This window comes from Monopterus albus, unplaced genomic scaffold (genome assembly GCF_001952655.1).
Source record: "Monopterus albus unplaced genomic scaffold, M_albus_1.0 scaffold77.1, whole genome shotgun sequence".
Classification (NCBI taxonomy): Eukaryota; Metazoa; Chordata; class Actinopteri; order Synbranchiformes; family Synbranchidae; genus Monopterus; species Monopterus albus.
Genome location: NW_018127957.1, coordinates 1400954 through 1427669, shown reverse-complemented (window position 1 = coordinate 1427669; position 26716 = coordinate 1400954). Strand labels below are relative to the sequence as shown.

The following is a 26716-nucleotide window of genomic DNA, read 5'->3' as shown; positions in this document are numbered from 1 at the left end:
CAATATGGTTTCAGATCTAATAGATCCACAGCGCTTGCAATAACTGAATTTGTAGAAGGTGTTACTAGTGCCTGGGACAACAAGAAACAAACATTGGGGATTTTTATTGATTTTCAAAAGGCTTTTGATACTATTAACTTTGAAATTTTATTTGATAAATTAGAAAGGTATGGTATTAGAGGTTTGGTGTTGAAATGGATAAAAAGTTATTTGACTAACAGACGGCAATTTGTAAGTCTGGGCGTGCACCAATCAGATTTTCTGGATATAGTATGTGGAGTCCCACAGGGGTCAGTTTTGGGTCCTAAACTTTTCATACTGTATATTAACGATATATGCAATGTTTCTGAATTATTGAACTTTGTACTATTTGCTGATGATACTACTATATGGGCCTCTGGGGAAGATCTACAGCAACTTTTGGGTCCAATTACTGTGGAATTGGACAAGGTGAAGAAATGGTGTGACAGGAATAAGTTATCACTAAATCTGGACAAAACAAAATTCATGCTGTTTGGATATGGAAGATTAAATCGTCAGATTCAAGTAAGGGTGGGGGATGCCAATATAGAAAGAGTTTACGACACAAAATTTCTAGGCATAAATATTGATGATAAAATCTGTTGGAAACCTCATATTAAATATATACATAATAAATTGGCTAAAAGTATATCTATATTGGCAAGAGTTAAAAATATTGTGGATCGGAAGTCACTCCATACTCTTTACTGTTCTATGTTTGTACCTTATTTGGACTACTGTGTTGAGTGTTGGGGAAATACATACAAAAGTGCATTATGGTCATTATTCAAACTACAGAAAAGGGCCATTAGAATTGTTCATGGACTTGGTTATAGGGATCATACGAATTCATCATTTGCACATTCAGGATTTTTAAAATTTTTTGATTTAGTAAAATATAAATCTGCTGTATTTATGTATAAAGTCAGATATAATTTGGTGGCAAGTTTCGGGGTCTGTTTGGTGATCGAGAGGGTGGTTATGGATTGAGGGGCCACTTAAATTTAAAAACTCAGGCCATACGTACAACTAGGAAAAGTTTTTGTATATCTGTGAGTGGTGTAAAATTATGGAATAGATTGGGTGATGATTTAAAACAATGTACAAGTGTAAAACAATTTAAGAATAAATATAAAAAGGCCTGCATAGCTGGGTATTGGATACAGGAAGTGTAATGATTTTATTAAGATATTATCTGTGTATTTATGGGTGGGATATGAATAATTTATTGTAGTAATTTCCCATGAAGCAGAAGCAGTGAGTAATGCTGAGTTATGTTGTGTCCTGTCTACTATGTTGTCTCTCTGTTCTGGTTTTAAAGAAAAGCTGTGAGAGATCATGTGAGAATCACCAGGTAAAATATTTTATAACAGTCAAGGGTTGTGCTGTTTTGCTGCAGTGTGTGTTTTGTGAGTCATAGACCTGTTAATTTCCTATGTTTAATGTCATGGCATGTCACTAGAGGTCATGTGAGAATGTTTTTAGCTACACACCACTTAATCAACAGACACACACACATGTTGATTTGCTTCATGTTTTGACTACTGCTATGACCAGCTGCAAAGCTGGTAACAGAGACGTCTCGGTTGACGTTTCTGTGTAGTATGGGGCTAGCCCAACCGAGGTGATATAATGTATAGGCCTGGTGGGTTCAGGGTCTTTCATCTTACATCTGCCTGTGTGCGTTTGGAGGTGCAAGATGCCTGAGTGTGTAATGTTAATTTTTAGCTGTATTCATGGAATAAATCAGCACTGTTTTGTAGTTACTTGGACTGCCTCGTCTCTCAGAGTCAATATGGTAAAAAGTACCGGGTACAACACCAGTAATGTGGTTCCCCGTAGCCCTCCATTATTGCTATTTCTTGTAGTCTGTGCTCTGAGCCCATCACCACAAGGGATGACGGCTATGTTTAGTGCTGTTAGTAGATCTCTCCCTAGAAGATTGCACGGACAGACACGAGATAACACCACTTGACATTTACAGCGTAGCCCTGTTTTTTCTTCTTTCACCTGTACATGTTCAGATAGTTGTTCTTTATGCACCTGACCATTCGCGGCTTTTACAAAGATTGCATCAACAGAGGATAATACATTTGGTACATCATCTGGGCGGACAACTGTTTTTGAGGCTCCTGTGTTGCATAGGAATTTTACTTGGTGCTATCCAATTGTCAACGTAATTTCAGGTCTCTGTTCGCTGAACAGAAGAGCTTCTACATGTTTTAAACATGCCCTCATCTTTTTTAGTTTTTTGTTCTGTATTTGTATTCTTCTATTTGTTGGACTAATTTAGCGCAGTCTGATTGTATTAATCGACCCTTTTCCCATTTTCTTAAGTATTTAACATTCTTTGGTTTTTGTATCTCATATATTTTACATCCCCAGTTAGCTCAGATGGGGTTCCCCAACAATTTCCCATTTTGCACTAATTTCAATGAGGAATTTTGTAGAAAAGCACCACCCGAATAAGGCTGTAGCAGTATGAACGATAAATCTGTTTAACGACAATGCAATGCCACATTTCTGACAAATCCTTAAAAGGAAGCAAAAGCAAGTGTCATTGGATAGCTTCCTTGTTAAAGTAGTATAAAAAGAAAAAGATTTCAGCGAGCCAACAGATAGCAGATAGCTCCTCTCTCTGTCTCCCTTCTGCCAGCCATGATTCTTTTCAAAGATGAAGTGCAGGTTAATATGTTTTATGTTTACTTTATACTGTATTTTCTATTACTGTACTCATTTTTATATGAATAAGTGGTTGTGGAACGAATGATCTGAGTTTCCATTATTTCTTATGGGGAACTTCGCTTTGATACTCGAGTGCTTTGGATTACAAGCACATTGCCGGAATGAATTATACTCGCAATCCAAGGTTTTACTGTACTTAATTTTGTTAGAAAAAAAAGTCTCGTGAGTGAGAGTTTGTGAGATGTATATCAACCGAGTTGCTTCTGCATAAGTACTAGAGCATACGTACACCTCATTTTTTGAGTTTTAGGTCACATCTAAGATGATAATTCACCGTTGTAACATTGTCGATAAGTCAAAAAACAAGGAAAAGCATGTCATGGGTTCTTCAATGAAAAAGACTGAGGATATAATGTTAATAACCATTGACATATCACCCTTTCCTTTGGAGACTCACTGTCCACTGGACAGGGAAAGCTCACATCAACTTCTCCATCTTCTACAGTGGAAAGTGGACAGTGACTGTCAAAAGAATTTACAAAGAAGCAATGAAGTCACTGGAATCTTTCAATAAGAGATTGGTTTACTTGCAGCAAGGAGACAAGTCAGCATGAGCATACAGAGTTGTCTGAATGAGCTTAGTCTAAACATCACAATATATAGGAGAAAGGGAACTCCCTGAAGATGCAACCCAGGCGTTAATCAAGTTGTAAAGTAGATTTAAAACAACAAAAGGAAGTTGAAGGGGGTTGCCCTGATAACCCCTTAGACACTAAACAAGCTGCTGTGCCTGTTTTATCTTCACAGTTTATGGCTGGCTTCCTTTAAGTCTGGAGCGCCATTTGGTTGAACAGCACACAGAGTACTAAAACAAAGATGAAACATGTCCTTCAGTTCACACAGGCAGTGTCTCACAGGTCCCTGTGATCTGTGGTCTGTTCTGAAAGTTTAAAATCCATTGTATAACATATGTTGGTTAATATATTGATTAAAACACAGTTTAAAACATACTCAATAATGTAATTTTCATGACATTTCCCTCCTGATAAAACATTTTAGAATCACTTTATTAACAACATAATTCAATAATGTAATTTTCATGACAGTGACCAAGTGTGTCTTTCAATATTTTGAATAATTTGAAAGTTCCTTGACCCACTTGTTTGTTTTAGCTACATAATAATTGTTTTTTTTTTTAGGATTTTTCGCTGTGATCTGGCTTGTTCTACTATAGGCTATGTATTGAGAAAGAGGTGTCCCGTAATTTGCCCATCACAGATTAGAAGCATTTCCATGCTTTCTTAAATTTAAATTTAATTTTTTTTCTTAAATCATTCCGTTTCAATTCAGTTGCCTTTGTATAGCTCCAAATGATGAGAAAAATAATAATAATAATAGTTTATTTACATAGCACTTTACAACTCTGCAGGAGCACAAAGTGCTTCACAAAAGGACACTAATACAAGACAATACTAAAACAAAAACCTAAACAGAGTAAACTACAAATTATTAAAAACCCCAAAATAAAAGACATCCATATCAGAATAAGAAACAGCATAAAACAACAGGAAAAATACGAGTTAAGATTAGAACGAGCTAAATACCACAAGCCTGTCTAAAAAGATGGGTTTTCAGAGTCGACTTAAAAGCCACCAGCTCAGTTTCAGCCTGAAGCTCTGGCAGTAGGGATTTCCAAAGCCTGGGGCCATACACGGCAAAAGAGCATTCTCCCCATTTATTGTACCTAGCCCGAGGGACAACCAGCGACAGGTTGAGGAGCGCAGGGTTCTGCGTGGCACATAGACGGAGAGAAGATCCAATATGTATGGCGGAGCAAGGCCATTCATGGCCTTAAAAACAAATAGTAGTATTTTGAAGTTAATTCTTTACTGTATTGGCAGCCAAAGTAGTGAGCGAAGAATAGGGGTGATGTGGGCATACTTAGGAGTGTTTGACAACAGTCAAGCCGCAGCATTTTGAACCAGCTGTAGCTTCCGCAGAGGAGACTGAGAGATTCCGACATAGAGGGCATTACAATAGTCAAGACGTGAGGTGATGAAGGCATGGATATCTTTTTCTAAATCAGCATACGATAAAAAAGGCTTCACCTTCATTAAGAGTCTCAAATGATAAAAACTGGTTTTAACCACGGATCTGATCTGCTTATCAAAATTAAAATCACTGTCAAAAATGACTCCAAGGTTCCTCACAGCGCCAGTGCATGCAAGTGCTAGGGTACCTAAACTAGGTACCACAACAGCGGAGTCGGGGCTGAAAACGATATAGAGGAGACTGAGAGATTCCGACATAGAGGGCATTACAATAGTCAAGACGTGAGGTGATGAAGGCATGGATATCTTTTTCTAAATCGGCATACGATTAAAAAGGCTTCACCTTCATTAAAAGCCTCAAATGATAAAAACTGGTTTTAACCACCGATCTGATCTGCTTATCAAAATTAAAATCACTGTCCAAAATGACGCCAAGGTTCCTCACAGTGCCAGTGCATGCAGGTGCTAGGGCACCTAAACTAGGTACCACAGCAGTGGAGTCGGGGCTGAACACAATGTATTCTGTCTTGTCCTCATTTAAGTGCAGAAAATTCTGCGATAGCCAGAGTTTTATGTCACGTATACAATTTTGCAGCAGGATAAGTGCACCACAGTCACCCAATGTCAGTGGCACATAGAAAAAAAAAAAAAAAAAATCAACTGGACTTGGTTTTAGGTAGAAGACGTTTCACCTCTCATCCAAGAGGCTTCATCAGTTCTCTCCAACTGGTGGTGAGCAGGAGGTATTTATCACCCTGGGTGTTCCAGTCCTTTGGTGGCCCACAATGTCCTCTAACAACTCAATCATTAGGGTCCGGTTTTGGTGAGCGTCGTTACCTGTCTTTGAACCCTCACCTGTGGACCGACGCCTGTTGTCCTGGTGGGCATGTTTGGGCAGAGATCTCAAAACAGAGTTGTAGATGGGTGAAAAGTTGTGTCTTAGTCCACCACCCTCATTTAGTGAGGGGTGTTCTATTTGGACAAAAATGAACATGAAACATCTTCTACCTACCAGTTGATTTTTTCTACGTTTTTTCAGCTTACCATGACCTGGATGACTAAGAATCTGTACAGACATGTTGCTACTCACTTTGGGAAGGTACTTAGGAAGTGCTTTGTTAGGATGATAAGGCTCTACGAGGTCTTTATGATACAATGGAGCCTTGTTATTAAGGGCTTTGTATGTTAGGAGAAGGATTTTAAATTCTATTCTGAATTTTACAGGGAGCCAGTGGAGAGAAGCTAATATGGGAGAGATATGATCTCTCTTGCTAGTTCCTGCCAGTACTCTGGCTGCAGCATTTTGGATTAACTGGAGGCTTTTTAGGGAATTATTGGGACATCCTGATAGTAAAGAGTTACAGTAGTCCAGCCTGGAAGTAACAAATGCATGGACCAGTTTTTCAGCATCACTTTGAGACAGGATGCTCCTGATTTTTGCAATATTGTGCAGGTGAAAGAAGGCAGTTCTAGAGACTTAGTTTATATATGATTTTAAAGCTGCATTAACTAACTTCTCCCCCTAATTTTTGACCATTAAGGGTGAAGTGAGAGTCAAAACATACTCGAGCAGTATCCCCACCTCTTCTCCCTCCGCTCTTCTTTGCCCCTCCTACATACCGTATCATCATACAAGGTCACAGAGCTGGAGGCAGTTGTAGCAATCAAGTAACTGGCTGCAGAACTAATCTATATGGAACATAGAGCCTATAGAGATTGTGGTTTTCAGTAGCATTGCAGCAACACAATGCCAAGAATCATCAGTGTCAGCCTGCCCTCCATGGAGGACCTGTACACCTCATGGTTCAAGAGGAGGGCAGAGAAGATTTCTGCAGGCTCCTCACATCCTGGACACAAAGTCCTCCCCTCTGGACAGTGCTACAGGTCACTGTACAGCAAAACAACCAGACACAAGAACAGTTTCTTCCCCAGTGCCATCACTCTGATGAACAGTTAATCCATTTCTGTACAACAGGACAACAGCCCCCAGTGCAATACATTATAACTGTTAGCTATTATGTGCAATATAGTAACTACTGGAAAAAAAAATAAAAACCCCCCCCTGCCACAATGTGTATATATATTTATAAATAGATTCTCTTTTTTTCCCCCTTCCCTTTCCTGTTTTATATTCACATATTTTCCTATTTTCTTGTTGCCTTACAAAAGCGCATTGCGAGCTTGTGTGTTTAAATATACTTAATAAACATGATTTCGATTCTGAAAAAAAAAACTTTAGTCACAGAGTACATGTTTAATTTAGTGAGTACATCCAACTTTTTAGACAAAATTCCATCTCTTAAAGTGAAATGCTTTCACTGCCTTTAGTCACTGCCACAGCTATGCAGATAGCCTGCTTCAAGGGATTCCCAGTACGTCGATCACAATCGACCAGTGTCAACAAGGCTGTAAGTTCGGGCCTCAGCGCCTCGAAGAGCACCGAGATGCAGAGAAGGCAGAGGAGACAGAAAAAGTTCCAGGGGAGGTTGGAGAGGACAAAGGAATTATTATTAAAATGCTGTGGCAGAATGCTTAGAAAAGTTAAGCTTTTAATAAGTAAAGATAATCATAAAATGATTTATGTGTGTTTTGTTTGAAATAATCGTTGGAGAATGTGTTAAATAAAATGTGAAATGGTTGTATTGAAAGAATGGGGAAAAGTGATTTTACATCTAACAGAGTGAAAAGTACAGAAACACACAAGAGGAAGCAGACACACATCCCTAAAATGAGGAACTGCAGGAGTGTGTCTATGTGACACATAGCAGAGACACACACAAAAATGATGTTTAAGCACAAAAGTAAAGATTTGACTGATAATTGTTAATCAATGTCTAATCAATGATAATCCATGTTAGTCAAAATAAGGTGTTCAAAATATAAAGATTTATGTTCTGATTTTAAGGCATTGATAGTGTTGTGTGAAATCAGTGTGTAATTCTGATTGTTCTGTTAAAAAGCAATGATGGAATTTTGATATTTCAGTCAGATGTGATTTTCTTGTGTTTTTGTTATGTACTCAGATGGTTTAGTTTTTTAGAAAAGAGGAAGTAGAATCCAAGGCTGGATCACAGTGGGGCGGAGGCCGGTTACGGGCAGTGGGCTTGGGCTGACAGTAAAAAATATGCAATACTTAAGAACAATATGATTTTGCACGCCAAATAAGGTATCAACTGCAAACTGCAGCATCTGGTTGGATGAGAGGACAAAAATCACTGACCAGAACCCTATAAAAACCGAGGCAAAAATAGGAACGGAGAGCCTTTCCACAGCTGCGGCCGGAGGCTCTGTCTGGTTGACCATCTGACTTCCCGGAGACTGAGGACTGCAGAGAGGCAGTCCCGGGAGAGCGCACCCCTCTGGGGGTGCTCCCCCACAGGCCAGTGCCTGTGGGGGTGAGAAGCATGCCATCGTGGGAGAGAGAGCCCCTTTTCTGGGTGTTTGGACACAGGCATCAGCCTGTCAGAGCAGGAGGATGCATGCTGATGTGGGATGATGAAACTGTGGCAGAGCCTCACAGTTCAGCAGAGAAACTGAATTCCTGCTACAAAGCTGATTAATGAAGAAATCATGAATTTTAACAAAAAGCCAAAATCCACCTGGCCTGGTGGGGAAAGGATGTCTGGCAAAGAAGACAGTTTTAGATTTCTCTCTTCGAGAGTTTTGAGGATTGAACCGGATGAGCTCTGATATTTTTGTTTGTAAATTATTTTCCCTTGTGAAAGCTTGAATCATGGCAAAAAGGAAAAGGAGGAACAAGTGATTGCCCCAATTGCCCACCGCCTGCCCAGTGCCAGCTGAGGATTGGTGACGTGAGACCTTTGACTTTTATTCAGATCAAGAGCCTAGCTCAACCATAATGATTTTAATCAGTATGATTATTTTAAATTTATGTTTAGAATTAGTAGTTGTTGATATATTTAGATTGGAAGACAATTATTGATGATTTTAAGGTTTAGATTTTATTGCTTGTTGCTTTGCTGTAGCTCTGTTAAGCTTCTATATAAAATTCCTGAAAAGGTTTAATACTCTCTGTGGTTATTGAGTCAAGTTCGATGTTATTGACATTCCTATGATTTTGGTGAGTTAACACTTTTAAGTGGTAGGGGTTAAGACACACATTTCTCAGTGTTTGGTTACCTACTTCCCAGTGAGTGTGATTACTTAAGTCTTAGTGAGTGTGTGAGGTTGCATAACAGTTCACAGGGTTGACAGAGGGCCCAGATTGAACTGCTAAAATGATTTTTAGACAAATACATCAGAAAAGGGTTTACAATTTATAGTAGTGATAGTATGCCAACCTCCTGAACAGTGTCAGAAAGTTAAAACAGGCAGTGGCGACCCAGCGGTATTAACAAGCTGCCTGGCTGCGGATACCTCACCGTGACAACACAAGCAGCACTTTTCTGATTGGGCTTGTTGCTCCGGTGTTATGCCATACAAAACCAGCTGGCTGTCCGATGGGAGGCGGTGTTTAGAAAGTAATATTAGAGAAGGATTTTATCTAAAACATGCAGTTGCTTACTTGTTACATAATATACACTATTCTTTAAATATCCTATCCTTAATAACATCTTAGGTCAACTAAATACTGTGCAAAACAAATATGGTCTTAAGTGTCCAGTGACAGTTTTCATTGGTTATTTCAGAATAAATTTAACACTTCCTCAAAGAGCCAGAGTATCCTGGCTTATAAAAGTTTCTCAGTATGGTAACATCTGAGGGTTAAGGGGGTAGCTGCCACAATAAACTGCAGGTTGCTATTATTTGGGAGGTGTGGGGGCTTATCCTGAATTAATAGCATGAAAGAGGGAGGTCTGCAGGGAATTCTGTTTGCAGGTTCATGGTAATCAATTACTGAGTGAATGTCTCCGTCATACAACCTCAAGCAGTGTTTGGAGCTTTAATATGTTTCAAATATGCCACCTTAGTGTGAGAGGTAAGCTTTATTCCTATGTACAGGGGTTAGCATATCATGGCCTTCAAACACCAGTTGATCGCAAAGGTAGTGTTGGTAGTTCGCGTGCCATTCAAATATAAATTAGATGTATCTGGCGTAAAAAAACGTGCCAAATGTTAACATGCGAATGGTCAGTGTGATGATTTGCTGTGGCAACCCCTAATGGGAAAAGCCGAAAGTGACAGTCATTCATATATAGCCTATCATCCATCCTCCCTATAGCATTTGCTACTTGATTGACATGCAGGGCAGCCAGTTTGAGATCTTGTCTTTTCTGACACACAAGTCACCAAACATGCACAGTCAACCGCACGAGCTACTGCAAAACTCAAGTGAGAGAACTACCTTGTCAGCCTTCCAATTAATTTCTACTAATGGGTATAAAATGAGTGGGGGAGCCAAATCAAGTAAGAAACCGAAAACGTACCGAAAACATTCCATGCGGAATGGGGGGGCTTTTTTTTCGTGACGTTATATTCGAAATGCGTTTGCTTGATCTACCAATCTACCATCACTATTCCGAAGAAGCGAAATGTGGAGGGGCACTTTCAGACTGTTCATAAAAACTACGACACTCATTCATACATATATTTTGTGTGTGTGGTATTTTTAGTGTAGGTCGATCATTTTGATTTGGTCATTTGAAAAGTAGCTCGCAAGGCGAAAAAGTGTGGACACCCCTGGTCTGTTTCTTTCAGAGTACTCCACCTAGCATATTCAGGCTTCTCAAAATTGGGATAAAGACTTATCTGTGTTTTTGAAATCGATATGATGTTTACATGCACCAACACAAAAACAGGATTCTTCACAAGCCTGATCATGTTCATGGAAGTGCACTCAATGCAGTTAATGTTAATTTCCTTTGTAACTCTAGCTCACTACTGTGTGTAGTAGGTGGGTTTGTATAGAAAATGTGAAGGTGAAAATGTGAAGCCCACAATACAGCCACTCTGTTTGGAACATTCTACAGGTGAATAAGTTCATTGGAAACAGGTGAGTGTCATGATTGGGTATAAAAGGAGCATCCCAAAAGGCTCAGTCATTCACAAGCAAGGATGGGGCGTGTTTCGCCACTTTGTGAAAAACTGCGTGAGCAAATAGTCCAAAAGTTTAAGAACAATGTTTCTCAATGTACAATTGCAAGGAATTTAGGTATTTCATCATTTACAGTCCATAATATCAAAAGATTCAGAGAATCCAGAGAAATCGCTGAACGTAAGCGGCAAGGCCGTAAACCGACACTGAATGCCCGTGACCTTCGATCCCTCACATGCACTGCATTAAAAACAATCATTTTGTAAAGGATATCACCACATGGGCTCAGGAAGACTTTGGAGAACCATTGTCAGTTAACACAGTTCGTCACAACATCTATAAGTGCAAGTTAAAACTCTACCATGCAAAGTGAAAGCCACACATAAACACCCAGAAACGCCGCCAGCTTCTCTGGGCCTGAGTTAATCTGAGATGGACTGATGCAAAGTGGAAAAGTGTGCTGTGGTCTGACGAGTCCACATTTCAAATTGTTTTTGGAAATCATGGACGTCGTGTCCTCCGGGCTAAAGAGGAAAAGGACCATCCAGACTGTTATGAGGTCAAAGTTCAAAAGCCAGCATCTGTGATGGTATGGGGGTGTGTTAGTGCCCATGGGTAACCTGCACATCTATTAAGGCACCATTAATGCTGAAAACTACATAAAGGTTTTGGAGAAAAATATGCTGCCATCCAAGCGACGTCTTTTTCAGGGGCATCCCTAAGACAATGCCAAGCCACATTCTGCACGTGTTACAACAGCGTGGCTTCGTAGTAAAAGGAGCATCCCAAAAGGCTCAGAATAAATTTAACACTTCCAAGAGTGCGGGTACTACCACACATTTCATCCATTTCCTCACAACCTTTTCAGCTTTTGATTTAATCCACCAATATTTCAATGTGTATCAATTAGTTTTTTGGCATCATTAAACCATTTTCTAAGAATTTGATACTATATATTATAAATTTTCAACATAATTAAAAGTTTTAGGAATGCTGTGTCTACAGTATCAACAATGCTTAAACTGATACCAGAAAAAAATGTTGACTATTTGCTCGTGTTAACAAAGAATTGCTGGGTCAAAATAAACTGGAAAAGAATCATGTTTAATGACATAACCCAAGCTATAATGTGTCTACTTATTCAACAGTGCTATTTAACTAAATACATGTATTAAAGACGGTGCATGCTCAGCAAATATCCTCAGCCTATTGGTGAGTGTGTGAACACCTACAGTATATTAATTATTACGTAGGTAGAGACTTATGTGCTCATTTGTGCAACCAACAACCAAACAGAATCCGTACTTTCCTCTGAGCTGTGCCATGTTGCTGGTTGTCTGCAATCACAGTGCAGTGGCAGACAGGTAGCACCAAAACGGATTTAGGTAGGAAATGAACTGCTGCGTCATTTTGTATGACGTCATAGAGACAAATCTGAAAAGCATGTTCCAGCAGGGGTTTTTACAAATGCGGAAAAAGCTAAACAGGCAGGGACTCCTTTGGTTGCTGTGTATTATGTACTTGCCTTGGGTAGGAGTAGTCTAACTGACAAGCAAGTGGGTCTGCAGCAAATGAGAGAAACAAACAAACAAATTTGGGCAATGAAACACACATACCTTTATTCTACTTCCCTAACAAGGCCACTATGTCTGTTCTGCTCTGAGTTTGTAGTGGCTGTAAAAAATTAAATGCCATTTGAGGAAACCTCATTGATTTTATTGCTGAAAGGTCCATACGGCCCTGGCATCATAAAAAAACATTGGTGATTTTTGTCATTATTGTGATTAAACTATTTTTGTAACTTTGAATGCTTTGCACGGTAAATTACATGTATTCCTATAAATACAGAATAAAGTTTCTAAATAAGTTTCTTGTAGTTTCTCTATAAATTTGCAGAATATGTTTATTCACTGCTGGGGACGTGTGTAAAGCCCCCTGCTACCTGCTCAACTCGACTTTACTCAACTCTACTGACTTTTGGTACCAGGTGTTTCGTTTTCCACTGTACATGGTCCCACTGCAGTGTCGCTGGTTGTCACAGCAACGCTGAAACCGCCGTGAATTTGCTAGCCCATGCTGGTGACAGCAGGTTCAAAGCTGTTATAATTTTCATCCTAGGACTGTTACTATGCCAGTTTATTACATTTTGATCGTTTTCAGGTGGTTAACTAACCATTTAATTTTTGAGCATGTGGTCAATCTATCCATGTAATGCCACTTACAAATTTGCTCAGGTGTTTTCGGAGATATGATGACCTGCTAACGTGCCATCTAGCTAGCTCTACTTAGCAGAGATAGCTGTAGCCACTGTGCTCATATTATCACATTCACTAACCTATGGGCTACGTGATAAGATATACAATGTGGTGGTTCACAAAACATAATGGTTATTTTATATAGCAATAGACGGTCCAGGCCTCTGTCACCATAAATTTTACCCTCTGTGACACTTGTGTGAGAACAGTGGCAGCTGCTATTATGGTTCACTGGTGGCAAAATAGTTGTGTAGTAGTGACAAATTTCTCTGGCCAGTCGGTAGTCTGCAATGTTTACACATCACTGTTTGGTATTGCCTCAGCTTGCTTGGAACCTCGACGGAGGTGATACCAAAAATAGTACCAGGTGCTATCCCCAACATTTGACTGATGGAAAAACAAATAAGGTCAGTAGAGCCAAGTCGAGTCGAGCTGTTACCAGGTGGTGGAAAAGGGACTTAATTCATGGAAATCAGATACCAGTAAAAATTGTTCCTGGGATCTTTTCCTCAATGTGGTTTCTGGGATAAAGAATTTCAAGTACCAGAGAATCAGCACATGTGCAATGATTACACCTGTTAAATGCTTCTTAGTAATGTTTCTTGATCTAAACTGGTTGTATGATTTTACAGCTCACTTTTGGGTTCTGTAGCATTGCTCACAGTGATTACTACTCCAATTAGGCTGACGTTGTTAAAGATCTCCAGGCAAGTTTTAGAAAACTATGAACAAATCTTATGTGTTGCCTTCTCTTGGCTTCCTGCATGAAACAACTTTTTGTCTGAAAGACAAGCAATGCACTAAAAATATGCATTTATTTATTTTTTAATTGAGTGTATCATAATTGGGACTGTTTTCACCCTCTGACCTCTTGTCTCTGGTGGCCAGGGACTCTGAAAAGCTACAGATACAGCAATAAAGAGGCACATGGATGTGATGCTTGTATTACTACTGCTTAGTGAAACCTCAGCTTAACTATGGTGACAGCTTAACGTGTTAGCATTACCCAGTTTCACAGCCCAGGTAATGAAAAAGAAATGCTACTGACACATGCACCTCTCCATATCAGAGTTCAGGTTCATCACACATAACAAGCCCTGTCTGTGTAGCTAATGCAACTAATGCTTGAGTAAATGTGACACCTCATCCTGCTCAGGGATTTATATGAACATAAACTATGATAAACAAAAATAGGCTTCCAGTTAAATGCACTTGGATAAGGATTTGTTTGTGAAATAAACCTTAACTCATTGTCTGCAGTCCATATATATAATATAGTTAATAAAGGAACTTTATGCACAAGCTAAATTTCCTATTTTGTATTTATGCTGTGCCTTTTTAACAAATGCAAAACTAGTAGTCACCTCAGCAGTCAGTATTTATAATTACATTACAGTGCAGCACAAACTTCTGTCCAGAATATGGAAGCAGTTAGTAGTGAAATTTCATGCTTATGATAGTTAATATGTGACAGTTGACTTGTCTTGATAGAGATTTTGTTGCTTTTTATCTGATTCCTCCAGCCTCCTGTGCTGAAGACCCAGACAATCACCATCTCAGATGTCACCAACTCCCTGAGAGGAACTGTGAGCTACAAGAACATCCCCTTAGTTCACACAGAGACTAAGACCATCACATACGAGTCAGCACAGGTGAGGGCAGTTCTGGAAATTGCACACAAAGGAATAATATTTCACAAAGTATCTACAGGATCTGATTCTAAATGACCTAACTTTATATGCAATGCATGATTACTATTACAGCTTTAGACATGTTGACATACATACTGTACATACTCGAGAGGACTGTCCCCAGCTGGAAAGTTTGACCCTAGCCTGAACTCTGCCATTTTGTTGAAATTAGGCTCAGTTCAGGCCATTCACTAGCCTAGCTTACTGTACTTTATTAATATATGCATGGCTTCTTTCAGCTTGTAGAAATTGGCATATATTACTCACCAGATGTTCCAGAGGCAACAATAAACTGTGGGCTAAGACTGGGACTAAAGACCTCAGGGATCACGGATGTTGTTGCTGTACAGGCTGGAAAACCCCTTGAGGCTGATTTGTGATATTTTGCTATATACTATACATAAAGTTAATTTGCCTTGATAGGACTTCGCAATAATGCTTCAGTGGTACATACAGTATTAATAAACTAATCTGAAATTGATTCCATCACCATTAACTACTTTCCACACATTGGGCCCTATCTCACAACAAACGCGTGGCGCCGTGCGTGGGTGGCGAATGTGTGTTGCCTAATTTCCAACGCCTTAGTGCCTTAGTGTCAGTCAATATCAGAAGTACTTTTTTAATTATTTTGAGACATATAAACATTTTTCTACTAAGCTGTTTTAAAGGACAAGCCAAAATTCTCCATTATTAAAGTAGTTTAAAGATGAGCAGTCATACAACAACTTAATCAGAATAACCTACAACTGAAAGTTGAAAATGTTGGAGTGAGGATACTGTAAGCTAGTAAGATTACCAGTCTGATGAACATGCGATACCAGCTTAAGACACGTTTCAGTTGGTTACAAACGATCCTGAGGTCCACTACCCAGTTCCGCATATGAGCACAATGTTTTTAAAAGTTTTACAAAAATAAGAAAATACACAAATAACTGATGAGTGTGTTGAGATTCTTACAAGGTGCCTCTCCCACAGCCTGTGGACAGCCTGGCAGAGAAGGAGTCAGGTGTGCTGCTGAGTGCCCAAACCATCACCTCTGAGACCATCAGCACCACAACCACCACCCAGATCACCAAGGTGTGCTTACTTCACTAACAGCCCCAGGCAGCCATCTTGCTGTGATAGATCTCTCTGGCTGTGGTCCCAACCTTCTGAAGAGTGACTGGCTGTTGTAGTAACCTCACAATCTAAATAGTTAACATTGCAAAAGAAAAGACAACTTTTGCCGCCCTGACACCGATAGATTGCCAAGGCAGTGCCATAATGCCATTTTCAGTGTTTTCTTTCATTGTTTTTGGTGAGAGAAAAGAAAGCAATGAACGCTGTATTAGGTAAATGAGCATCTGTTACTGAAGTTATAGGTAGAAAAAGCTCAGTGACCAAATTTAGATCTTCAGGTTTTGAGACAATAACACACTTGAAATGCTGCTTGTTTCTGTTTTGTTTCAGGTTTTGTTCACTTTTATTATGGTTGTAATTTTAATTGGGATGACATTCCACTTGAACTTTGTGTTCTTCCAGCTTAGAAATCATAGTAACGAAGATGGTCCTTCTGACTCCAAAACTTGTCTTCAAATTATGACATTGTTTTCTTCAGTATCAGTGTAATCCAGTGATAGTTGTCTATAAATCCAGAGGTACACTGCTGGAGGTACACAGCAGCGAGAACTGCTGCTTCTGCACACTTTTGATGGTACCCATTTTCCAAAATGTAAAACATGTCTGGATCTATGGCAACATTATACTTTCTCTCAACATCCTCCAAAGCATTATTGGAACTGTAGTTCCATAACACTAACCATAACTGTACACGCCCACATTTCAGAATGTAAACCTCCAGATGGTTCATGTATTACAAATGGGACACAGAAAAGTTGGGGTTTATAAAATCAAATGACATTAGAATGTGTGTACCTGTACGGAAGCTCCAGCTCTGAAAAGTCCGGCTCACCTATCCTTCCTGATTCTTTATTAAAACTGTAAGACAGAGCATTGGAAGAGTTCCTTTAGTTGATTTAAATTCTTTTTAAGTAGTTTTTTGAGACTCGTATGCCTCTTAAAAGTCCTAATTTTCACCTTAGGAGCTCTTATAGGGGCTTAAGATGCTATGTGGATAACTTTCTTTACTGGGGTTTAGTCCAAATTTTAAGGGGAAATTTCTTGAAATTGTCACAATTCTAAGATTTTTCTTAGAATTTCATCACTCTATGGGCTTAGGATGCTGTGAATATGGACCCTGACTTCCTTGAATACTCCAAACCCAGCAGGGCTGTGAGATCCCTACAAAGCAGTGAACTGGTAGAAGCTCGGCTCAGAACCAAACAGGGTGAAGCTGCTTTTAGCTACTGTGCTACACACAGATGGAACCAGGACCTTAAATGTGCCCCAACTGTGCTACCTCAAGTCTCAACTGAAAACTGCTGTTCTCCTGGGCCTTTGTTTGGCAGGTTGCTGTGCTGCACTTTCTGCACTGTGACTGCTAAATAATTGTCCCTCAGACCTTATTTGTTTTTGTTTTATGTATTTTTTACCATCATTTTGTCTTACCGTATTTTATTCTTGTTTTAATGCTTATTGTTTTTAACGCTGTTACAGTGCCTTGCGAAAGTATTCGGCCCCCTTGAACTTTGCGACCTTTTGACACATTTCAGGCTTCAAACATAAAGATATAAAACTGTAATTTTTTGTGAAGAATCAACAACAAGTGGGACACAATCATGAAGTGGAACGAAATTTATTGGATATTTCAAACTTTTTTAACAAATAAAAAAACTGAAAAATTGGGCGTGCAAAATTATTCAGCCCCTTTACTTTCAGTGCAGCAAACTCTCTCCAGAAGTTCAGTGAGGATCTCTGAATGATCCAATGTTGACCTAAATGACTAATGATGATAAATAGAATCCACCTGTGTGTAATCAAGTCTCCGTATAAATGCACCTGCACTGTGATAGTCTCAGAGGTCCGTTTAAAGCGCAGAGAGCATCATGAAGAACAAGGAACACACCAGGCAGGTCCGAGATACTGTTGTGGAGAAGTTTAAAGCCGGATTTGGATACAAAAAGATTTCCCAAGCTTTAAACATCCCAAGGAGCACTGTGCAAGCGATAATATTGAAATGGAAGGAGTATCAGACCACTGCAAATCTACCAAGACCTGGCCGTCCCTCTAAACTTTCAGCTCATACAAGGAGAAGACTGATCAGAGATGCAGCCAAGAGGCCCATGATCACTCTGGATGAACTGCAGAGATCTACAGCTGAGGTGGGAGACTCTGTCCATAGGACAACAATCAGTCGTATACTGCACAAATCTGGCCTTTATGGAAGAGTGGCAAGAAGAAAGCCATTTCTTAAAGATATCCATAAAAAGTGTTGTTTAAAGTTTGCCACAAGCCACCTGGGAGACACACCAAACATGTGGAAGAAGGTGCTCTGGTCAGATGAAACCAAAATCGAACTTTTTGGCAACAATGCAAAACGTTATGTTTGGCGTAAAAGCAACACAGCTCATCACCCTGAACACACCATCCCCATTGTCAAACATGGTGGTGGCAGCATCATGGTTTGGGCCTGCTTTTCTTCAGCAGGGACAGGGAAGATGGTTAAAATTGATGGGAAGATGGATGGAGCCAAATACAGGACCATTCTGGATGGAAACCTGATGGAGTCTGCAAAAGACCTGAGACTGGGACGGAGCTTTGTCTTCCAACAAGACAATGATCCAAGACATAAAGCAAAATCTACAATGGAATGGTTCACAAATAAACATATCCAGGTGTTAGAATGGCCAAGTCAAAGTCCAGACCTGAATCCAATCGAGAATCTGTGGAAAACTGCTGTTCACAAACGCTCTCTATCCAACCTCACTGAGCTCGAGCTGTTTTGCAAGGAGGCATGGGCAAAAATTTCAGTCTCTCGATGTGCAAAACTGATAGAGACATACCCCAAGCGACTTACAGCTGTAATCGCAGCAAAAGGTGGCGCTACAAAGTATTAACTTAAGGGGGCTGAATAATTTTGCACGCCCAATTTTTCAGTTTTTTATTTGTTAAAAAAGTTTGACATAGCCAATAAATTTCGTTCCACTTCATGATTGTGTCCCACTTGTTGTTGATTCTTCACAAAAAATTACAGTTTTATATCTTTATGTTTGAAGCTTGAAATGTGGCAAAAGGTCACAAAGTTCAAGGGGGCCGAATACTTTCGCAAGGCACTGTATTGTTTTCCTTTGCCTATGTACAGTAAAGCACTTTGACATGCCTCTGTGTATGAAATATGCTATATACTGTACATAAAGCTGCCTTGACTTGCTCAGTCATCATCTGTGAAAATGAGGAAAAGTTCTTTATCTTGTTTTTGGGAGTTAAATATGACATTTGTTGGCTTTTTACATACTGAGGTTGTCAGTTCAATAAATGCATAAGGTATGTGTCAATACAAATGCTTATATTCAAATTCAAATACAGAGCGATGAGTTTCAGTGTCTCTGTCTCCACTGGCTGGTCCGGCATCCACCTCCATGTCTGACTATGTGGTTTAATTTGAGACTTGTCCTGGTTGTTATATTATCTGCTTCTTTAGCCATAAACCTGTGACTGGTAATGTATCATGTAAACAGATATTATTTCTATTTATTAATATTAAGAGTCCCCCACTTTCCCTCCTAAAGTCTGGAAGTAGCTCCACCTTCTTACTAACTTTCTGTCAGGGAAGGACACCACATTTTTCTTAAAGGGTGATGAAGTCCTATCTGGTTTCCCTGCTAATGCATATTCTGTTCTCATCTGAAATTCTCTCAGAGGGATGGTAAAGATGGATTTTGTTTTGTATGGTTTTACTAGCTTGTATTTTAGCTTGTGTCATGTGCCTGTTGTAGACGGTGAAAGGAGGCATCTCTGAGACTCGCATTGAGAAAAGAATCGTCATCACTGGAGACACTGAAATTGATCATGACAAGGTGAGAAATCTAAATGATGCTTCACTCCTCATGCCGAATGATGTTGGGATAATGTTGGTTTCCTCAGAGCTCTGCAGTAAGTAGGTGTTTTGAATGTGTATTGGCTCATATATTGCCTCAGATTTCTGCTTGAAATGCATATGTTCCGATTTAAGAAACTGCAAATATGTCTAGGATTAATTGACCTCATAAAGCAATTGTGTTCATATGTCAAGTAAATCCGTTCTGCTTGAACATCATTTTAATCTACCTTATGAATCATCTTCTACATAACAAACCTGTCCTTTGTTCACTCCTCAGGCTTTGGCTCAGGCCATTAAAGAGGCAAAAGAGCAGCACCCAGATATGTCTGTTACCAAAGTGGTTGTCCACCAGGAAACTGAGATCACTCCAGAGTAAGACAGACTGATCTTTTGGGAGGTGAGCGCCCCAAACCCACCTGTGCTAGGAGAGATTTTTGCTACCCTAGCATTATAATGGACCTAAGGAGAATCTGTATTGACTATCTGGTATGCAAGGAAGGGAACTCAACCAAATGTAGAATGTGCTCCCATATGGTTATGGTATTTTATTGTCCTATGTTCTTGCTCTCATTGTCTTTAAAATTAGACAAGATCAAATTCCTAGTGTCAGTGAGTGATCTAAAACAGAGGTGAATCTTTATGATCTGGGTTTAACAAGAGTAGTGAGCTAGGTGGTATTAATGTTGGATGGACTGTCTGGTTTAAAGGAAATGAAAAAAGTACTACTATTAGGAGTTTAAATTGTTTTGACAGGCCAGGCAAATAAAAAAAGACCACAGTGTTGTAAAAATTCTTCTTGTAACCCGGTGATCCCATGTCCAGAAGGCTGGATCTGATAGAGAAGACACAAACTGAATTGTTAAACACCAGTGTGTTAGTACTAAAGCTAATGGAGATGTGATAAATGAGCAGTGGAGACAGCTGATGATGACAGCCCCAGGTGGGCCCATAGTGGAAATTCCATCACTTTGAATTTAGTCTACAACAGATTTTGATTAAAGTTATAATAGTAGATATAATAAGGAAGTCTTTAGCAATCTGAAAAACATTTTTTTGTATATTTGGGGGATTCCTGTCCAATAGGACAGAAGAAAAGGTTTGATCAAGCATTGGATCAAGAATCAATTGCATGTTATACACCAGATGTAATGGGTTGTGTGTGAAACAGCAGAATGGAGTCACACTTGTGGTGTCATTTCAGCGAGTGTTTGCTAGAAGCACCTCTGTCCGAGCAGCATTTCAGGGATGCTTGCACAAATAATATGGAAACATGTTACCAGGGGTTAATTATGGATTCAGCTAGAGTAATACTAATTGTATTTAGACTAAATAACCTAGATTCTAAGTGGGCATTTAGCTGTAGTAACTGCAGTAAACATCCAAATCCTCCACTTGATGCTCTGCCTCAACCTCTCTTTCTCTCTCCCTGTCTTAATAATGATTGTAGCATCATTTTAGCCTAACATTTTGTGTAACTGCTTTTCTCTGGTGCAGTTGAACCACATGGAATCAAGATTACTATATTGTCATTTCTTTTCTGAGCATAGTGAATATATAGTGGCACCTGACTCGTCCCTGTCCAGGAGCACATGCAGGTTGTGGTTGCAAACTCATTGGAAATTGTAGCACATGATCATGCAATGTTATTTTCTTAGTAAGTCTGACCCTGGGGGTTTTTCTATAGACAAAGCCTAGTGGCAAGATTTCACTAAAGTGGCTAAGCATATGGCCTTGGCCTAAATGAACCATAATGAGCCTCGATGAGACAACGCCACACGCCACCACACTAATTATACCAATCAAACCAGTTACTGGCTACAAGGAGCCTAAATAGAATGATGCAAACATACTGGTGGTGATAATCATGAGAAAATTACATTACATACTGCAGGTCATTATTGGACTTAAATGATATTTAGTCACTGCTAAATTATTCACTTTGCTGTAATACACAAGCACCATGCAAATTAAAATGCGTATGCACTACACCCCACATATAAGTGTGTGAATGTGGGCTGCTTGGTAGCAGTGAGCTGTTTCAGCATGAAACGGGGCCCCAGCAGCACGAGATATGTCAAATAATGGGACCCATGTGGCTTTAATTGGGGCCTTGTTTATGTGATGTTGATGGGTCCAGGCTGGGAGTCTGGTGCTGTTTAACATGCTGACAGGCTGGTATGTAAACACACTGCCCCTATGCCCCAGTCTGTCTGTAAAGGATGGAGGTGAGGGGGTGTTCTTGTGGACATGTGTAACTGTCACAGCTCACTTACTTTTCCAAGTCCACATTTATCCAGGAGGCTTAGGGAGACGGTGTGTGTGTTAACACAAGTGTCCCAGAAGCATGTGCATCAACCAGTAGTCGATGGCAACAGGACGAGCCAAAACTACAATTTGTTTCAACACGTTATGTAACCAAATTTAGTTTTGATATTTAGGCAATAAATTTACCATTTAGATTTCATAGTGCATACTCTGTACTGACAAAGGCAAACTCAGTAGCATTACTTGTCAGCACTGCAAATTTACAAGTAGAAAAAAAGCAGCTGCACTAGCTCAGCAAAGGATTCAATCCTGTATGGGAGGAGCAGGGGTCTGTTTGGTCCAAACACACCTATGTACTGTACCTGTCTGTTTTAATAGTGTATTCAGTCAGCGTCAGTGTCTTCGCTTCAAGTGAAGCCTCGGCACAGCCTTATTCCTGAGTTTATGTTCCACTGCTCCAGCAGCGACAGGTTCATTGCACTGCTCTATATGCAGAAACATTTCATTTCAGCCTGGCAACGTTATGCTTAGACTAAAATGTAAATCCCATGGATCTGAACAAATCAATAGATCTATGCTCTTAACAGAAGCTGCTGTGCTTCCCTCCTGGTTTTCATAAACATAAAGTAGACCTGTACTGCTTTAAGGGGATCTATTTTTACCCTTGCCAGCATCATACTAATGTCTTTGCCCTGAATTATCAGTTCATGAATTCTTTTCACTGGGCCTAGCGAGTGCACTTTATTATCAAACCGGGGACGTGATATAAATTTTAAAAATGTGGATAGAAAATCCAGATTTTGTGTCATCTCACCTTGACACTATGACCTTCAGTTTAACTTAGCATTTTTTAAATGATCAATTCCTAATGCCATAATTAGCAGCAGACCTCAACTGCAGGAGAAATCAAACCTTTATTCTTACATTAGAGACACGACTCCCTGTTTCTAAGAGAATGTTTTATCATATCTTAGTAGAGCATCCCTGTTTTCTGATCAGCTCCTGTTCTGGTGTGCTCTTAATGCAAACTTAGCATGACTGTGTTTGTAAATCAGTCATGTCATACTCACCACTCTGCTGAAAACGCTCTCTTCTCTTACTTTTTCTAGTCTCTAAGTTGCCGTCAGTATAACTCAGCATTTCCCCCAGAAGTGGTTTATAAGATCAGTCTTATAGAAGCTAAAGGGGTCTGAAATGTGCATGTGAATATCACAGGCTATCCACCACAACTAAAGTTATTTTCTTGACCTTTATTTGTTTGGGAGTCTGTCTGATCCGATACCTGATTTACTTTATTTGAGAATTTACTGCTGAGAACATTATCATCATTTACTGTTCAGTGTTATTTTGATGCCAGTTGATCAATTTATATGTAACATTTAATTTGTTTAAAAACACTAAAATATCCTTCTCTTTTTCTCTTTCTGTGGCCATCTCTTTCTGAATCTGCCAGTGCTTCACCGTCTCAGCAGCCCCCACTCTTCCTCTTTACTCGTGTCTGCATCACATTATTTTACCTCAGTACTCCCAGCCACCACACCCGACTGCACTGCCTTCGACCCATCAGACCACATCAGAGCGAGCGAGCTTCAGTGGTGAACTACAGTATGAACCTTAACCTCTATGAGCATGGAGTTTGGGCTGAAGGAGACAGTCACCAGAAAATTCCCAAGAACCCTCCCACAATCCCCTTCTTGTTCCACTTACTGCCAAAAGATCAAACTCTGGACTGACATTTTTTTTTAGAGAGAAATGAAATAAAGTACAACATTTGTGGATTTATTCCTCTCCAATTTGTCTGGAGATTTTAAGAAAATTTTCAAGGGCATTTGGTCTTTTAATCTTAAGATTACCAGTACTTTATTTTTCTACAACTTTTCTTACAATCAAAATTGGTTATCGATAACTTGGAAGTCAAGTGTTTTTTTTTAACAATGTGTTCCAAAAAGCATTAACAAAGGGATTGTGGGTGATTTTTTTCTTGGGATTGTACACATCAGAACTCAAGGATCCCTCTCAAAGTTTAGCATAGGCTTGGTGTCATTTCTTGTACAATGAATATTTTATTTTCCCAGTCAATGTGAAAAGATATTTTTTCAATTCATGTATAAAAAGATTGATTTTATCAAACCAGGGGGTTATTACTCTTTTTATCTTATTTATAATTCTGACTTAATCATTTGTTGTGATCTTTGCAACTTTTGGTTGTTTTAATTGTAGTTGTTGTTTTTAATTTTGTTGTAGTGCTTGTGTCACTAGAACGGGACTTTATCAGGACCAAGGAGACATGATGAAATGATCTTTTCTTAATTTATTCCCATCTTTGTCTCATTTTTGTGTGTTTTGCATTTTAGATATACTCAGCACAGTGGTATGTATCTTAATGTTTTTATATTTAGAGCAGTCACCAGGTAGAGTTTTAGCCATTTCTACTGAGCATGACACCAGCATCTACAGTATATGTCACATTTCTGTTTTTCCACCCAATGGGCAGTGTGCACTCATCCAGAGAGAGGGAACGCAAATCAAAGTGCATTCAAATATAACAGAGATTAATCAGAATTAAATGATGCAGAATTAAGTTTTAAGTCTGCATCATTGGCATTGATACGAGGATGATAGTTGCCCACTTAAACTGTAAAGGTTTTGTTTTGCATCGTCTCACTCTGTCAGAGCGTTTACATTTGTGTTGGTAATTTCATGTTAACCTGATTAAAGCTTTGTATTCATTTAAAATTTAGCTAACACTAGCATGAGGCTTCCATGGCGCCCAGCCCTCCCTCTCCCTGCTCGCTACACTCTGCTCACCTCCACCCACCTCCGCCATGAACATCATAAACCTTCTGTTTACATAATTGCTTTTGACTGGATGGTACTGTTCTTTCCTGGCATACAGTTTACATCCAGCTAAAATATTCCTAAAGTTCTAATGGTGCAACCTAATTTAATGAATCACTTGAATCTATCTAATACTTAGACACAAAATTGGAAAGGAGTTTAGGAGTAGTTTGTGCATACTGACACTGATTAATGCAAATTAATGGCTGACACCATGACAATATGAGTCAAGTTGGAATAAACTGGAATTATTTTACATCTCTCGCTGATATACACATATTACAGTTTAAGAAGGATTTATTGTACCTTTAGCTCTAAAAATAAGTGAGGGTAATTTCTGTTCATATATCCCCAAAACTAAACTCAAGAATTAGCTCTGAACTAAAAGTGTTTATGCCATCAGTTGAAATTGTTGACTGCTGTTCATCACTTATGCTGTATGAACCATGCATGGGCCAGTAAGCCAGCACAGACACAGTATTTTTCCCACCATTACTAGCATTGCTAGTAATGGTGGGAAAAAAATACAATTTTGAAATGATTTTTAATGTTAACTAATTAGTGTGGATTATATCTGACAACTCATAAGCAGAAATACCCTCCAGTCTGGTTTTGTTAGTTTGTGTTGCCAGTAAGATTTTTCCTTCAAGCTACCACATCTTTTGAATGTCAGCCCCATAACCATAATATAAAGTTAATTAGTCAAGCAAAGTATTTAAAACCAGCTAAAAGATAAGCATGTGGCATATAAGATCATCATCTGCATAAAATGTATATTACACTGTGGAGCTGCAGCGATATTGTTTTTATACAAGTGAATAAAAACACCCAGAATTGATCCCTGTGGCTCCCATTTACAGATGTTAAGGACACTTGACTTCACTGGTCGAGTTCTGAGAGGATGTTCTGAACTAAAAAAGTTAGTTTTTCAGTTCAGTATAATTAGTCAGCAGTGTCAGATGTACACAGTAGATTTTTTAGATTATTTCTTGGCTATTTGGTTTGATTACCTCTTATCTTAACCCAGTTAGTCTCAAAACGGTGTATTGTGGCCATTCAAGTTATTCAAGACTATAATGCTACATTAATATAATAATAATTCTAGGAGGCAAATTATCTTCATGTTTAGTACACACTGCCCATTCAAATGTCACTTATTTTGTTGTGCTCATGTAATTCCTAGTTTGCAGATTTTTAAACATGATGTATTTTTAGAAAACACAACATGTTGTAGTTCTTTCACTGTGCTTCTGTCTTTATCCTGGCACTCTTCTCACTGGAAATAAGCAAGCCAACATTTGTTTTTTTGGTTGTGAACCCTCACTTTAGCATCACAGGAAGACTTAATAAAAGACCACTGTGTCTGCCTAGTGTTCTCAGTCCTGACTCATTTCACTGTTTGGATTTTCCACCAGAGCCAGCTACTTGTTCAATGGTTAATAAGAGTTAGAAATAATTAGCTATTGAAGAGGAAGACAAAAAATATACAGAAGCATTTTCATCACACTTGAAGATTTCAGTATAGGCTCACACTAAACTTAATTATCAGAATTTACATACATGAAAATTTAAAGGAAGAATTTGCAGTGACAATAGTAACATTTCTTTTTGAGCTTTTTTGGGGAGCTGAGTTAACTGTAACTTTTGGCATTAGGTTGACTACAGAGAAGGGGGTAAAGCAGTGTTTTTATCAGTAGGGTTCCATGAATGTCCATAAAACCAATTAAAGGAAAAGGTCATTGAGTGTCCAAACTGGAGATGAAGATAATGGAGGCCCAAAAAAAATGGATTGAGAACCAGCAGAGGAGAAACATACAGGTGCAGCTCAATAAATTAGAATATTGTGGAAAAGTCCATTTATTTCGGTAATTCAACTCAAATAGTAAAACTCGTGTATTATATACATTCAGTACACACAGAATAAAGTAGTTTAT

At 39.1% G+C, this 26716-nt stretch overlaps 1 protein-coding gene across 4 annotated transcripts in view; it reads left to right on the top strand.

The window, feature by feature from the left end:
• epb41a (erythrocyte membrane protein band 4.1a) overlaps positions 1-26143 on the top strand; it is an 85761-nt gene extending 59618 nt beyond the window's left edge. For all 4 annotated transcript variants that reach the window (XM_020606399.1, XM_020606397.1, XM_020606398.1 and 1 more), the window contains 5 exons: positions 14531-14659; positions 15677-15778; positions 19576-19656; positions 19957-20076; positions 23398-26143. In XM_020606399.1, the coding sequence (XP_020462055.1) occupies positions 14531-14659; positions 15677-15778; positions 19576-19656; positions 19957-20055 (411 nt within the window). In that variant the 3' untranslated portion in view covers positions 20056-20076; positions 23398-26143. The remainder of the gene's footprint in view (positions 1-14530; positions 14660-15676; positions 15779-19575; positions 19657-19956; positions 20077-23397) is intronic.
• Positions 26144-26716: the final 573 nt, after the last annotated feature.